The 13,636-nt window shown below is 34.4% G+C and overlaps 1 protein-coding gene across 2 annotated transcripts in view; it reads left to right on the forward strand.

Moving 5' to 3' along the window:
* Positions 1–2,259: 2,259 nt before the first annotated feature.
* Positions 2,260–13,636, forward strand: part of sonb (SON DNA and RNA binding protein b) — a 67,522-nt gene continuing 56,145 nt past the window's right edge. For both annotated transcript variants that reach the window (XR_013816195.1, XM_079812346.1), the window contains exons 1-4: positions 2,260–2,366; positions 5,242–5,324; positions 5,396–5,567; positions 10,869–12,436. Coding sequence is in view for 1 of the 2 variants with exons in the window: in XM_079812346.1 (XP_079668472.1) it covers positions 2,284–2,366; positions 5,242–5,324; positions 5,396–5,567; positions 10,869–12,436 (1,906 nt within the window). In the remaining variant the exon portion in view is untranslated. The remainder of the gene's footprint in view (positions 2,367–5,241; positions 5,325–5,395; positions 5,568–10,868; positions 12,437–13,636) is intronic.

Raw genomic sequence — 13,636 nt, forward strand, 5'->3', positions numbered from 1 at the left:
ATATATATATATATATATATATATATATATATATATATATATATATATATATATATATATATATATATATATATATATATATATATAAATGACATTTGACAAAAGCTTGAGCTGACAGTAGCTTGAGATAGGACACAGATGTATATGTATAGATATTTAACAATATCTGTAAAACTTTCAGCAACCAAAAAGTTTTAATGGGTGAAATTTAAATATTATTAGTGAGTTAGAACTCTATTCTTATTTAAATTTAACAAGTGCTCCATTGAGATCACCAAAGGTAAAACCACACTACAAAAAATACTTTTCTAACTTAGTACTTCTGTCTTTTTTCCAGTCCAAATATCTAAAAATTCTTAAAACAAGAGGCTTTTCTCAAGGAAAATTACATATTTTTCTTGATTCCTGGGGGAATTTTTTTTTTTTATTGAGTTTTTGCTTGAAACACTAAATTATCTGCCAATGGATTAGAAAAATAATTTTGTTTTATTTTTTAGTCTATTGTGCATGCGCAATCCTAAACGCACATCTTTACCAATTAACGATTGGCTCTTTCATTTAGAAGGCGGGGCTTATACGCCATATTTGGGCGTTGCACTTTCTCCCATTCATACGTAATTTAAGTGCACCGTCTTCATATAAAGTCTTTGAAAAACACTTTATCTTGGCACTAAGAATCCTGAAAATATCAATTCATAGAGTGCATCTATCCTAATAAAGATAAACAATCCTATTATGATCAACAAAGTTGTCACACAGCAACCGTGTGACATTGAATGATTCTGTATCATATTTGATGATTCAAACGATGATCAAAACTTTGAAAAACCTGTTGCACACAATCTACACAATTTCTGTCGTCAGTCTGATTGATAGTTAATACTTTTTTAAGCAAGTAAAATGCCTTTTAGTGTTATTGTAAACATGTCCACCATCAGCTCATCTTTTTGCTGTGAAATCTTTACTGATTTTTATAAAGTAATAATATTTCAAGATGAACACTTACTGGACTGAAGCAACTTTGGTTTACTTTTTATATATACTTTTTTTTCTTCTTGAAAAATTGTGTTAATGTAAGTATCAATTATCAAGGACAGTAAGAGTTATAGTAAGAGTTTTGTTCCTGTTGCTATACGAGCTTTAAATACATAGGAAATCGGCCATTGATGCGTCATCTTATGCTCTCACTCTTCTTTTTGTTGTTGTGATGTCTGTGATTGTGTTGATTTTATTATGATAAGTTAACTTGTTATGTTTTGTGTTGTGTTCGCATCTACGGTGAAAACAAATTTCCTCTTGAGGACAAATAAAAAATCATAATTATCATTTAAAATATGATCCATTAGGCTTCTGAGGAAAGCTTATTTCCCTCAATCATCGTTGTTTTCATTGAATTATTGCTCAGTTTGGGCCTCATAAAAGTGTTTTATGAGCTCCACATTTTCAATACTATGAGCTATAAAAGCCTGAGGTATCAAATATTCAAAACTTAAGATTTTGTCTAAACAACAAACTGTTACATTAAAATATATATTTTTCTGACTATTATTAAAGGGTTAATCAACTGTCGACTTTGGTAACTTTGGTAACACTCACCATTTTCATAAAAATAATATGCTTATCTTGGTTTCGATGATTACCGAAGCGTTATTAATCGCTTGTCGTCGTTGGGTCGATTATAAATACACGCAAGAATTAAATTACGTATTAAAATGTTTTTTTTTTTGTTGTTGTTGTGTTCGCATCCACGCTGGATACAAATTTCCTCTTGAGGACAAATAAAAAATCATAATATCATATAAAATAATATTATCCATTAGGCTTCTGAGGAAAGCTTATTTCCCTCAATCATCGTTGTTTTCATTGAATTATTGCTCAGTTTGGGCCTCATAAAAGTGTTTTATGAGCTCCACATTTTCAATACTATGAGCTATAAAAGCCTGAGGTATCAAATATTCAAAACTTAAGATTTTGTCTAAACAACAAACGGTTACATTAAAATATATATTTTATTCTGACTATTATTAAAGGGTTAATCAACTGATTACTGAAGCGTTATTAGTCGCTTGTCGTCGTTGGGTCGATTATAAATATACGCGAGTATTAAATTACCTATTAAAATGTAATTTTTTTGTTATTAGCCGTTAACCGTACACTAACGGTTTTCACATTTTGAATTTGCCGCTTTCGCGCCGCTGACCCCGGTCGCTGTGGAGACCGGAGGAAGAAGCCGTTGATGAGGCATTCTGGGATACTGGCGGACCCAGCAACGCTCATACTGTGATGGCGACCAACATCGAGCAGATTTTCAGGGATTTTGTAATGAGTAAGATTAAAGAAATCGAGGATGAAACTCAAGAAATCAGGTAAAATGTTCGATCTTTTACTTGTCACTTACATCGCGTGTTTAATTTAGAACGCGTTGATTTGTTTTAGCCGACTAGCTAGCTAAACATTAGCTGTTATGCTCACTGTACACAAGCTCTAACGTTACTTTAAAACATATAATGATGGTTTTGAGACTGAATTGTGTACTTTCGCGTCAACTGTCGCTGTTTTGTTGCCACGTGTACTACATAATGAGTATCATACGTGTAAATTACAAGTTAATCCAGTGCACATGTAAAAATACTGTTGTATTAATATGATACTTTTGTGTGATTTAATACTGTAGATTGTTCACTGGTTTAGTCATCGTGAGGTAAACCTTTACAATAACGGTTATTATGGTTAACTGAGCTTCCACCATAAATTATTCATTATATAATTGTGATATTTTAAAATGGAAACACTTTCATCATAACTGTTGATTCTTTATATGTAAGTTACCCAATGGTAACAATCAGTGACAGAATTGTTACGCAATGCAATGTTTTATTGTATCTAAACCGCAAAAACGTATTTTGTTGTTGTTGTTGTTGCTTTGAAACAACCTGTAAAGCATTATATAAATAAAACTATTAACTTGAAAGATAATTATTTATATATATATACGTATATATACGTATTTTACTTAAAAAACCCTTGTACACATTCCTAGTGTATTGTATAATATCAAATAAATGTATATAAAGATTTATACTGGCAGCTCAGAGCTGTACATTAGTATTTAAGTATGAAATTGAATGAATAAATGTAAAATTAAAACACTACAAAGTTCTTATTAAAGCTACTGTATTAAAGTTTTTCATTCAAGAGCAGTGAGTGATTTTCTCTTTGTCTTTTGTTGTTTTATTAACATTAAAGGGATATTTCACTCAAAAATGAAAAAGCGATAACAAATTTTGCTGGACGATAAATTGGCCAAGAAATTATTGCGATAAACGATAATATTGTCGTTCTGAGACCATTTTGATCTAAAATAAAGATAATGGCATAATAATGCAGGTACACCTTTTCAAAGATCAATACACTTTTATTTCTAAAGACGGAAAATGGAAAACATTTTAAATATCCACAATAAATGAACAAAACAACCAAAAACAATAAAAGCAATGGACTCTCAGAATAAAAAATGCACTTGAATAAACACCGAACACGATAAATAAAATGGATGAAAACTGCAACGGATGATTGTGTTTTAGGTGCGTATTAGGGGTGGCACGGGTCACAAAACCCACGGTTCGTCTCACGGTTTTCGGTTCTGTACGGTTCTTGTTGTAGTTTTTTTCTTTTAAGTGTTAACACTCCAGAAATTTACTTCCGCATATGATATTTAGCTTAATTATTAGGGCTGGGTAAAAAATATTGATTTCTCGATTTTAATCGATTCGCACTTTTACAAAACAATATCGATTCTTAAATCCCAGGAATCGATTAGTCATCCTGTTTTTAGTTAATGAACGAAATAAACATTGTAGCGCGCCTCCCATCCAATAAATCGCAATAATCTTTGTGCTTTATTACTATTGATATGAAACAAAGTCTAAGATTTCAAATTACGTCTATTTTTTTACGAAATTCAAAAACATATATAGTCTACCGTTTTGGTAGGCAGCGCGAAGCAAACATTAACGGATCTTCTCTTCCGCCTTATACCAGTAACAGCGCGAAATACACACAAATGAGCTTCTGAAAGTGTGTTAAAAGATACAGGACAACTTACCGAAATCCGTATCATGTCACATAGAATAGCTCAAGTGTTTCAATCGAAGAAAGACGCAAGTAAAACGGCTTGTAAATGTCATGTAACGTCACATTTACCTCAGAAAAAACATATCCAGTGTCCACTCGTTAGTCAGCTAGAAAAATGAACTCTAGAGAGGAGCATTTAGCTAATTATATGCACCACATTACATAGGATATTCATTGTCAATATTTAATGCATGTATGTATGAATAAATCTGGCAAGTTTTTATGCAGCCACCATTTAAATGTTTATATTTCAAAAACCTAATTGGAGTAGAATTATGATTATGTAATTGTGAAGTTAATATTATAACTTTAAATTGTTTTTTTATATATATATAATAATAGTGTAATTTAAGTGTTTGTATACAAATCTGTTAATTTGTACCTTCAATATTAGTAGGCTAATGTAATATCAACTGACTCCCATAGTTTGCAACATTAGTTCAGAGTTTTGTTTTCCTTGAGAAAATGTTACATGTATTATACCTAATACATATCCAAAATAATCGAAAATCGAATCGAAAGCTTGTGAATCGAAATCGAATCGAATTATGAAATTCGTGTCAATACCCAGCCCAAATATATATATATTTTAGGGCTGTCAAAAGATTAATCGCGATTAATCTCATCCAAAATAAAAGTTTGTGTTTACATAATATATGTGTGTGTACTCTGTTAATTATTATTTATATATAAATACATACACAAGCATGTATATATTTAGAAAAAATATTATTTTTATATATAAAACATTTATATTTATATATATTATAGATTATATAAACGTATATACAGTATATACATGCAAATATTTCTTAAATATATACATGAATGTGTGTGTATTTATATATAAATAATAATTAACAGAGTACACACACGTATATTATGTAAACACAAACTTTTATTTTGGATGCGATTAATCGCGATTAATCATTTGAGAGCCCTAAAATATATATATATATATATATTCTAAGCTTATGAATTTTGTTGAATTGTGCATTGTAGGTGACAGACACATTATAGCAATCTCACTCAAGAAAGCAACAAACACACATCTGCATCTACATCATGTTTTAAATGAGTAATAAAATGTTTTTTTAATGTATTCAGTGTGCCAGATGAGCCAGAGACTGAACCTGTGATGGAGACGACAGAAGATGGACTAAAGGAAGAACAAATCAACACAACAACAGGTTAGTCGTCGAAACATCAATGTGTTTTCTGTCATATGTTCTGTCACTGATCATCTTTGCTTTCACTGCAGATGAAGTCACACATACTGACCTCCCAGATGACCATGGCAAAGAAGACACCAGCACTAAACACAGGAAAAGTAAAAAGCACAAAAAACACAAAAGCAAAAAGAAGAAGAAGAAACGTAAAGAAGGAAAAGACAGCAGCTCAGAGACTGAGTCCGACAAAGAGACTCAAGAAAGGTGAGACTTACAAAAGACAAATAATGTTGGTTTAGTGACCCTAAATCAGAGATTGAAACTCGAGGCTTGACTTGGAGAAGAATAACACGCAAGTCATTTTAGTACGGCCAGGTTTCACCAGATTTAACCCTTAATTTTCTTTGTTTTTCCTCACCCATTGTAGCAGTTAGCATCACGTGTCATATATAATTTTAAACAGGAGAACATAACATTTCCATCTAGCTCATTTGAAGTCCCAATTTTACATTTATTTAGTCCGAGAATGGATTAAATGAATCGAATTTTAAGAAAAACGGCAGCAAAAATGTGGTGTTTTTTTACTTTGAACTCAAACAGAACTTCATGAAGCAAACTTGAATAAATAGCAACACAGTAGTAAACAATACTCAATACAAAATTGCAAAAGAAAAATGTATAATTAATCCAAAGTCTGAACATTTATAAATAATATTTATTTGACCGTGCGTTGTGTGACTGTTTACAGTAAGCCGACGCGTTGCTCAAACACAGCACGAAAATTGAGGAATTATTTAGGGGTAAATTTGACCCGCTGGCGCTTATAGGTATAAATGCTCCGTTTTTAAATCTGGTTTTATCTGAACAATTTTTAACAACAGGGGATTGTAAATAACAGTTTTAGTAAAAGTCAGTGACTGGGAGACTATTGGAAAATCTGTTATTTGTTACATTTGAAAAACAGCCATGGGTAAATTTTACCCTGTGGCGGTTCTAGTGTTAAGGGTTAAAAAAAAATCCTTGAAAGTTTGAATCAGATTTTTTTTTTTTAAGTGCTTAAATTTATTTATTTTAAGGAAAAAATTCCATATTAATCTCTCTGGTCCGCTAACGTGTTATTTCGCCAACACTTCGTGGCCTATCCATACTAGCTTGCTTGATTTATGGTAGTTACGCACATTTGCGCGTTACGTTAAGTGTGTATCGCGTGAGTTACTTTGTGTTTTACGTTTCCATGACGTTTCCAAACTACTATGTTGGTACCTCAACGTTTTCAGTGCTTACACCGAACCCAAATATGTTCAGTCAATGACTGTATATTGTGTGAACATAAAACATTTGTGATAATCTGTTGCCCAAATATTTTATTTAATGTAATGTTGAATTGCTTTGCTTTTTAAATATAAATATAAATGGTAAATATAATTTATTCTGAAGCAATATTCTCACCAGTGTTCCAGATTGTCACAAATCTGCATATTTGTGATATTTGTACCTTTTATTTCCATAATCTTATTAAATATAGGTTATGCTTAAGCTTTCATTTTATATTCTTAAATTTGATCTATAAATTAATTTAGAATAAGACACTATAGGGCTGTACCAATCAAAATAAATAATTTACACTGAATTTTTTTTAGATTGTATTAAATATTTTTCAATATACAAATAAGAAATGTTGGAAATAATGTTTAAACATGAAACTAAACCACCAGTAGGTGGCAGCAGGTGACGGTCTTAATGAGCGAGTCATTGAGTCGATTCATTGAAACGATTCATTCAAACAGCTGATTCGTTCAAGAATGAGGCAGTCGTTTATGAATGCGTCATTGAATATTTGATTCAACCGATTCATTCAAAACGCTGAATCATTCAGTAACACACCATTGCTGTGAGAGGCATTATGGTTCTGCTGTTATCTTTGTTTGGAATTATTTTCGCTGCTGAAATCGAACAAAAATGTTCAATATTGCATCTAAAATGTAAATGACTTAATGTGAATTAATTGTTTATGGAACTGTCATATGACATCAGTGTAACATTTTCAATCGTGGTGGTATTCAGGAAAACAGCACTCTTGGTCGTGTGATGTTGCTTAACTGTATCATATGTTATAAATATAAAAACGCCACAATTTGTAATTTTAACTGTGTATGTTAACTGAGTTTCTCTGTGTGAGAGCTCATTTGTTTTGATTTCTCCTCGAGAGGCTGCGCGAGGCGAGCATCAACAGCGCAAAATTGTTACCGTCAGTTCATTAGCTATATTATTATCCACTATCAATCGCCACTTATACTAAATTAATGCTAAACAAATAACATTCCCTAGTTATTTTTGTTATTGATGTTTTAATCAGGATACTTGTCCGGTCGGGCAAGTAAAATTCTTTCACTTGCCCCTTCAAAAAAATCCACTTGTCCCGGACAAGCGTTAATGTCGAGCCCTGTACAGGATGTACTGTTTATGCAAAACATACGACAAATAGAATATCAGATCTGTGTCATATGGCCAAAAATAAATGCAAAAGAAAAAAGCTTTTTGTAACAATGTATATTACAAGGTAACACGGTGTAACCTTGCTCTCACTTGAAATGTGTCCCCACATTAAGTCCTTGAATTTGAGGGTATTGGACCTGGAAAGTCCTTGAAAGGTCCTTGAATTTGAAATTAACCAATGTGTGGGAACCCTGTACCACACGTGACGGCATGAAACAACATTCATTCCTAATTCATTTATCCCCTATCTCTCAGTATGTTCTGCAGCAAACACAACAAGCCAGTGTTATTATATTGTGCGTGATGCATCTGAAAGCCCACTTATTCATCACCCATTTGAAAAGTGCTCTTATGTAAATTAACAACAAACAGTAACAATATAGCCAAGTCTCACCTTGTGATAATCATTTGTGACCCTGGAGCACAAAACCAGTCATAAGTATCACAAGTATATTTGTGGCAATATCCAACAATACATTGTCAAAATGATCGATATATGCCAAAAATCATTAGGATATTAAATAAAGATCATGTTCCATGAAGATATTTTGTACATTTCCTACCGTAAAAATATCAAAAATGTATTATTAGTAGTAAAATGCATTGCTAAGGACTTCATTTGGACAACTTTAAAGGCGATTTTCTCAATATTTAGATTTTTTTTCGCATTCCAGGTTTTCAAATAGTTGTATCTCAGCCAAATATTATACTATCCTAACAAACCATACATCAATGGAAAGCTTTATTCGGCTTTCAGATGATGTATAAATCTCACTTTACAAAAATTTACCCTTATGATGGTTACCGTTTTGTGATCCAGGGTCACATTTAATTTGAAAACAATCAATTAATCCAAAGTGGAGCTACGGTGTTGAATTCCAAGAGACTTGCTTGCTGTCCATTTTTAAGAAGTACGTTTTCAAGTCCTTTTCATGTTCACCCCCAAGTATTTGCTATCATATGCCTATGATATCCAAATTTACCAAGTCAACTTTAATATGGACTGGAAGGACACTTCCATATGCATTTTATGACCCTGTCCGACTCCACAGATCGGTTTGTCGGGTGCATTATTTTATCACCTTATCACAAACCTCTTTGTGTTTACTGTAGCGCTTGTTTATACACGGGTTTTGCTACAGCTGGCGCTCACTGCAAGTCTACATTACCCATCACTGCTTGAGAACTACAGCAACTCAAATAGATCAAAATACACAGCGCTTTTCTTGTGGTGACCGTCTCTGCATTACAAATGGTATAATGTTATATGATTTGAAATTAATCTTTTTTTTGTGTGTGAATAAAAATGAAAATAATGATTTAACCCTTAATCGTCCCTTGGGGTCCAGCTGACCCCACTGGACTTTTCCTCCATTTTTTAAAAGTGTTCCCTTCATCTCAGGGCCATGAGACTCTGTGACTTTTCCTAAATAATCTATCTAAACATGCACAACAAATCTGGGCTTGATTTGGTTGTTCTAAAGGTGTGTAATTTTTTTTTTACCGTTTAAGTCCCTCTGGGTCAGATTGACCCCACATTGAAAATGAATGGGAAAGTGTAAAAAATACATTTTTTTCACTTTCTTTGTCAATTTTTTTTTACTAAATCCAGTATAAATCTGAAAATTTCCACATTTATATCAAGGTCTGGTCCTAGAGCATAAACACAAAGTAGAACGAACTTTCTGTCTCATACACACACGCACACACACACACACAAACACACACATGTGTGTGACTGCAACAGAGAGCATTTTTATAGAAACTGGCAAATAAAATCAACAAAACTGGCATAAAACTGAAAAAATTCCATACATAAATGAAGGACAAATACTAGAGCACAAATGCAACATGGAACAATCATGAGAAAGAGAGGGAAAAGGGCAAATAAAAGAAAGATGAAAGGCAGCTTAACTTTTGCATAACTTCCCTATGGACCTCTATTGGATAATGTGGTCATTGCACACTTTCTCTTTAACTATAATTCCTAAAGTTTTTCCACAAACCTACAGATGGCGGTATTCTATCCCAAACACATAGAGCAATGTCCAAAAACCCATCATTCAAGTGATTTTTTCATAAAAAAATAATTTTTAATGAGCCAATTTATGACATAGTTAAGTATTTGTGCAGTAAATAGGTAAAAAACTACCAAATACCCACAAAAACACAGCATAAATGTATAGTTGAGAAGTAAATAAAAAAAATTATATATAGTTTTCCATGTAAAAAAATTATATTTCCCTATGCAATCGCTCTGTAAAAGTTTGGGGTCTATCTGACCCCAAGGGACTCAAACGTAAACCCTACTTGAGGGGCGATTAAGGGTTAAGTAATGCTTAAAAGAAAGAAATCAGATTTAATATTTCAAAACACTGTTAATTTCAATAACTAGTTTAAAGAACTATTGCTAAAATAAAACCAAGACTTGAGACTTCACTTGGACTTGGTTTAGGGATAACTTGTGTTTTATAATCGTTATATTTACAAAACATGACAATATTTGTTTGCTTAATGTTTATGTATCGACTTCAGTGTAGTATCAAATAATTTTTCGATGAAAGTTTCTTTATAAAGGTTAGTTAAAAATTAAGGTTAGTTCACCCTCTCAAGCCATATGACTTTCTTCTTTCAACCAAACACAATCAGAGATATATTTAAAAATATCCAGCTTTATAATGGGAGTGAATGGTAACTTGGATTTTGAAGCCCAAAAAAGTGCATCCATCCATCATGAAAGTAATCTATACGACTCCATGGGGTTAATAAAGGCCTTCTGAAGTGAAGCCATGCATTTTTGTCCTCTGCGTTTCCGCATTTGTCAATTCGCTGGGCCAAAGGTAACTCTTCCGCCAGAACTAGATTTGCGTACTGCCATTATAAAGTTATAAATATGGATATTTTTTTCTTTAAAAAAAAACATTACTTTGCTTCAGAAGGTTTTACACCATTGGATGTTCAAATTAATCTTATTGGGTCGATCATAATTTCATTTTAACTTGGTGGTTGTTTACAAAGTTTTCATTCCTAATGTGCAAATTTTTTCTTGTGTTTGTGTGTTTTCCAAAGTGGAAAGAAAAAGAAAAGAAAGAAGAAGAAAAAAAGCAAAGATTCAGACAAAGTGAAGAGGTCTGGCTCGCCGTCTGAAAGCTCTTCAGCATCTGCGTCTGAATCGGAGTCTGAATCAAAACCTTCTAAAGAAAATACAAAGTCCTCTTCAGCGGGTAAGATTTCAAAGTCCGAGCTCAAAGACACATCTGGGGTTTTGCCTGACATTATTCCCAAGATGGAGAATTCTGTCCACAAAAGCACTGAAAACGAAAAGCCCAAGGACAAGAAAAGAAGTTCCAGCAGAACCTCTAAAAGTAAGGACACTTCTAGAGGATCAAGATCTCCCAGATGGAAGGCAGGACGCAGATCAAGATCACGGTCTTCAAAACGACAACGGCGATCAAAGTCAACCTCCCGCTCTAGAAATGGCTCCAAAAAGAGGTCTCATCAACACAGAGAGAGAAGTAGATCGAGGTCTAAGAGGTCCAGGTCTCATTCTGTCAGAAAAGGCAAACATTCAAGATCCAGGTCGTGCTCCAGGCGAACAAGATCAAGGTCTATTGTGATCTCAAGGAAGAACAGAAGGTCCTTGTCAAAATCTAGGTCTTGCTCGCCACGGCGTTCCAGGAGTACGTCTCAAAGTAGAACAAAACCTTCTAATTCAAGGTCCATTTCAGAATCAAGGTCTGATCTGAAAGATGAACTGAAGGAAACTGAATCGCTTAAGAATGATACAGAACCAGCAGTGGACAATAGTACAAGTTGTGCAATGGAAATGCAGACAAATGTGTCTGAAAACGCAGCTGAGGATGGAAAAAGTCCAACAACGGCTGTGAACTCTGACACACAGTTGATTGACGTTGCATCCATCAACTCAAGTTCTGGTTTCAACACAGTTGGCGCCACAGGATCTTGGCGACCAGTTCCCTTCTTGACAGAGACCAAGTCTTCCCAAAAGTGCATTACACCTGAGGTGCCTTTGGAAGTGACCAATGTATCTGAAGAACTCTCAACCGTTACGCCAAAAGATTCAGAGTGCGCTGCCATCCCTGACAATGAAGAAACCAACGCAAATCCAATAATTGCTGAAGAGACTTTGATCGAAAGGATCTCAACATCACCATCCAAATCTCCCAGTCAACAATCATCCTCAAGATCCAAAGTAACCGCACGATCCAAATCAAAGTCGCCATCGAAAAAGAGAAAATCCAGGTCGCCTTCACGAAAGTCTCGATCGCCCTCGGAAAGAAAATCGCACAAGTCCAAAACAAAGAGCAAGCGTTCGAAATCCAGGTCGCCCAAAAAGAGAAGGTCGAGATCTCGTTCACAAGGCCGTAGGAGGAAGTCTCGAACTCCAGACAGAGGCAGGCGATCTAAATCCAGAAAGAGATCTCGCTCGCATTCGAGGAGGAGATCCCGATCCGGTTCTCGGTGGAGAAGAGGTTTCGGAAGTCGATCGCTAAATCAGCGGGACAGATGGAAGCGAGAACCCAGCCGCTCTCCGGTCCTCATTCTCCGTAAGAAAAGATCTGCTTCCAGAACTCGACGTAGCACCAGCAAGACACCGCCACGTCTTACAGAACTTGGTACGAAAAAAACCTTTAAAAAATGTTGGGAATAATTAATGTTTTTTAAGTAGTATCTTATGCTCACCAATTCTGTATGTTTTTGATCAAAAAGAAGCCTCTTTCAAAAACATAAAAGTGCCCCTATTATGCTATTTTTAAGGGTTACTTCAGTGATTTAGCATTAAAGGGTTAGTTCACCCAAAAATGAAAATTCTGTCATTAATTACTCACCCTCATGTCGTTCGACACCCGTCAGACCTCCGTTCATCTTCAGACACAAATGAAGATATTTTAGTGTAAATCTGATGGCTCTGAAAGGCCTCCATTGGCTCAATGGCACGGTTCACTCTCAAGACCCTTAAAAGGCACTAAAGACGTCGTTACAAAGTCCATCTCACTACATTGGTTCTAAAATAACTTTATGGAGTGACGAGAATAGTTTTTGTGCACAAAAAAACCCTAAATAACGACTTGTATAGTGATGACGATTTCAAAACACGGCATCATGAAGCTTCGAAGCGTTATGAATCAGTGAGTCGATTCATGATTCGGATCGTGTGTCAAACGCCAAACTGCTGAAATTTGGCGATTCAAACTGCTGAATCGACTCACTGATTCATAACGCTTCGAAGCTTCATGATGCCGTGTTTTGAAATCGTCATCACTATATAAGTCGTTATTTAGGGTTTTTTTGCGCACAAAAACTATTCTCATCACTTTATAAAGTTATTGTAGAACCACTGTAGTGAGAAGGACTTTGTAACGACGTCTTTAGTAGCTTTTAAGGGTCTTGAGAGTGAACCGTGCATTGTGCCAATGGAGGCCTTTCAGAGCATCAGATTTACACTAAAATATATTCATTTGTGTCTGAAGATGAACGGAGGTCTGACGGGTGTCCAACGACATGAGGGTAAGTAATTAATGACAGAATTTTCATTTTTGGGTGAACTAACCCTTTAAGCTGTGTATTTAAACTGGTTCATTTATGTAGTAGAAATGTGAAATTATGTTTGAATTTGGTGCCTTCTAGACTGAGAAAAGACAGAAAATGTATTTTTGTCTCATGTGGATGAAAGACAACAACTCCCAGAATGCACTTGCTTCGCTGCCCTACGAGGCCACTCCGCACACCGTTGTTTTGATCTTCATAGTAATACAATCAGTTCGTTCATTTAGAGAATTAACCCTACAATTAAAAACGGAACGTGTATTATCAAT

The sequence above is a fragment of the Gobio gobio genome, assembly GCF_949357685.1.
Source record: "Gobio gobio genome assembly, chromosome: 3".
NCBI lineage: Eukaryota > Metazoa > Chordata > Actinopteri > Cypriniformes > Gobionidae > Gobio > Gobio gobio.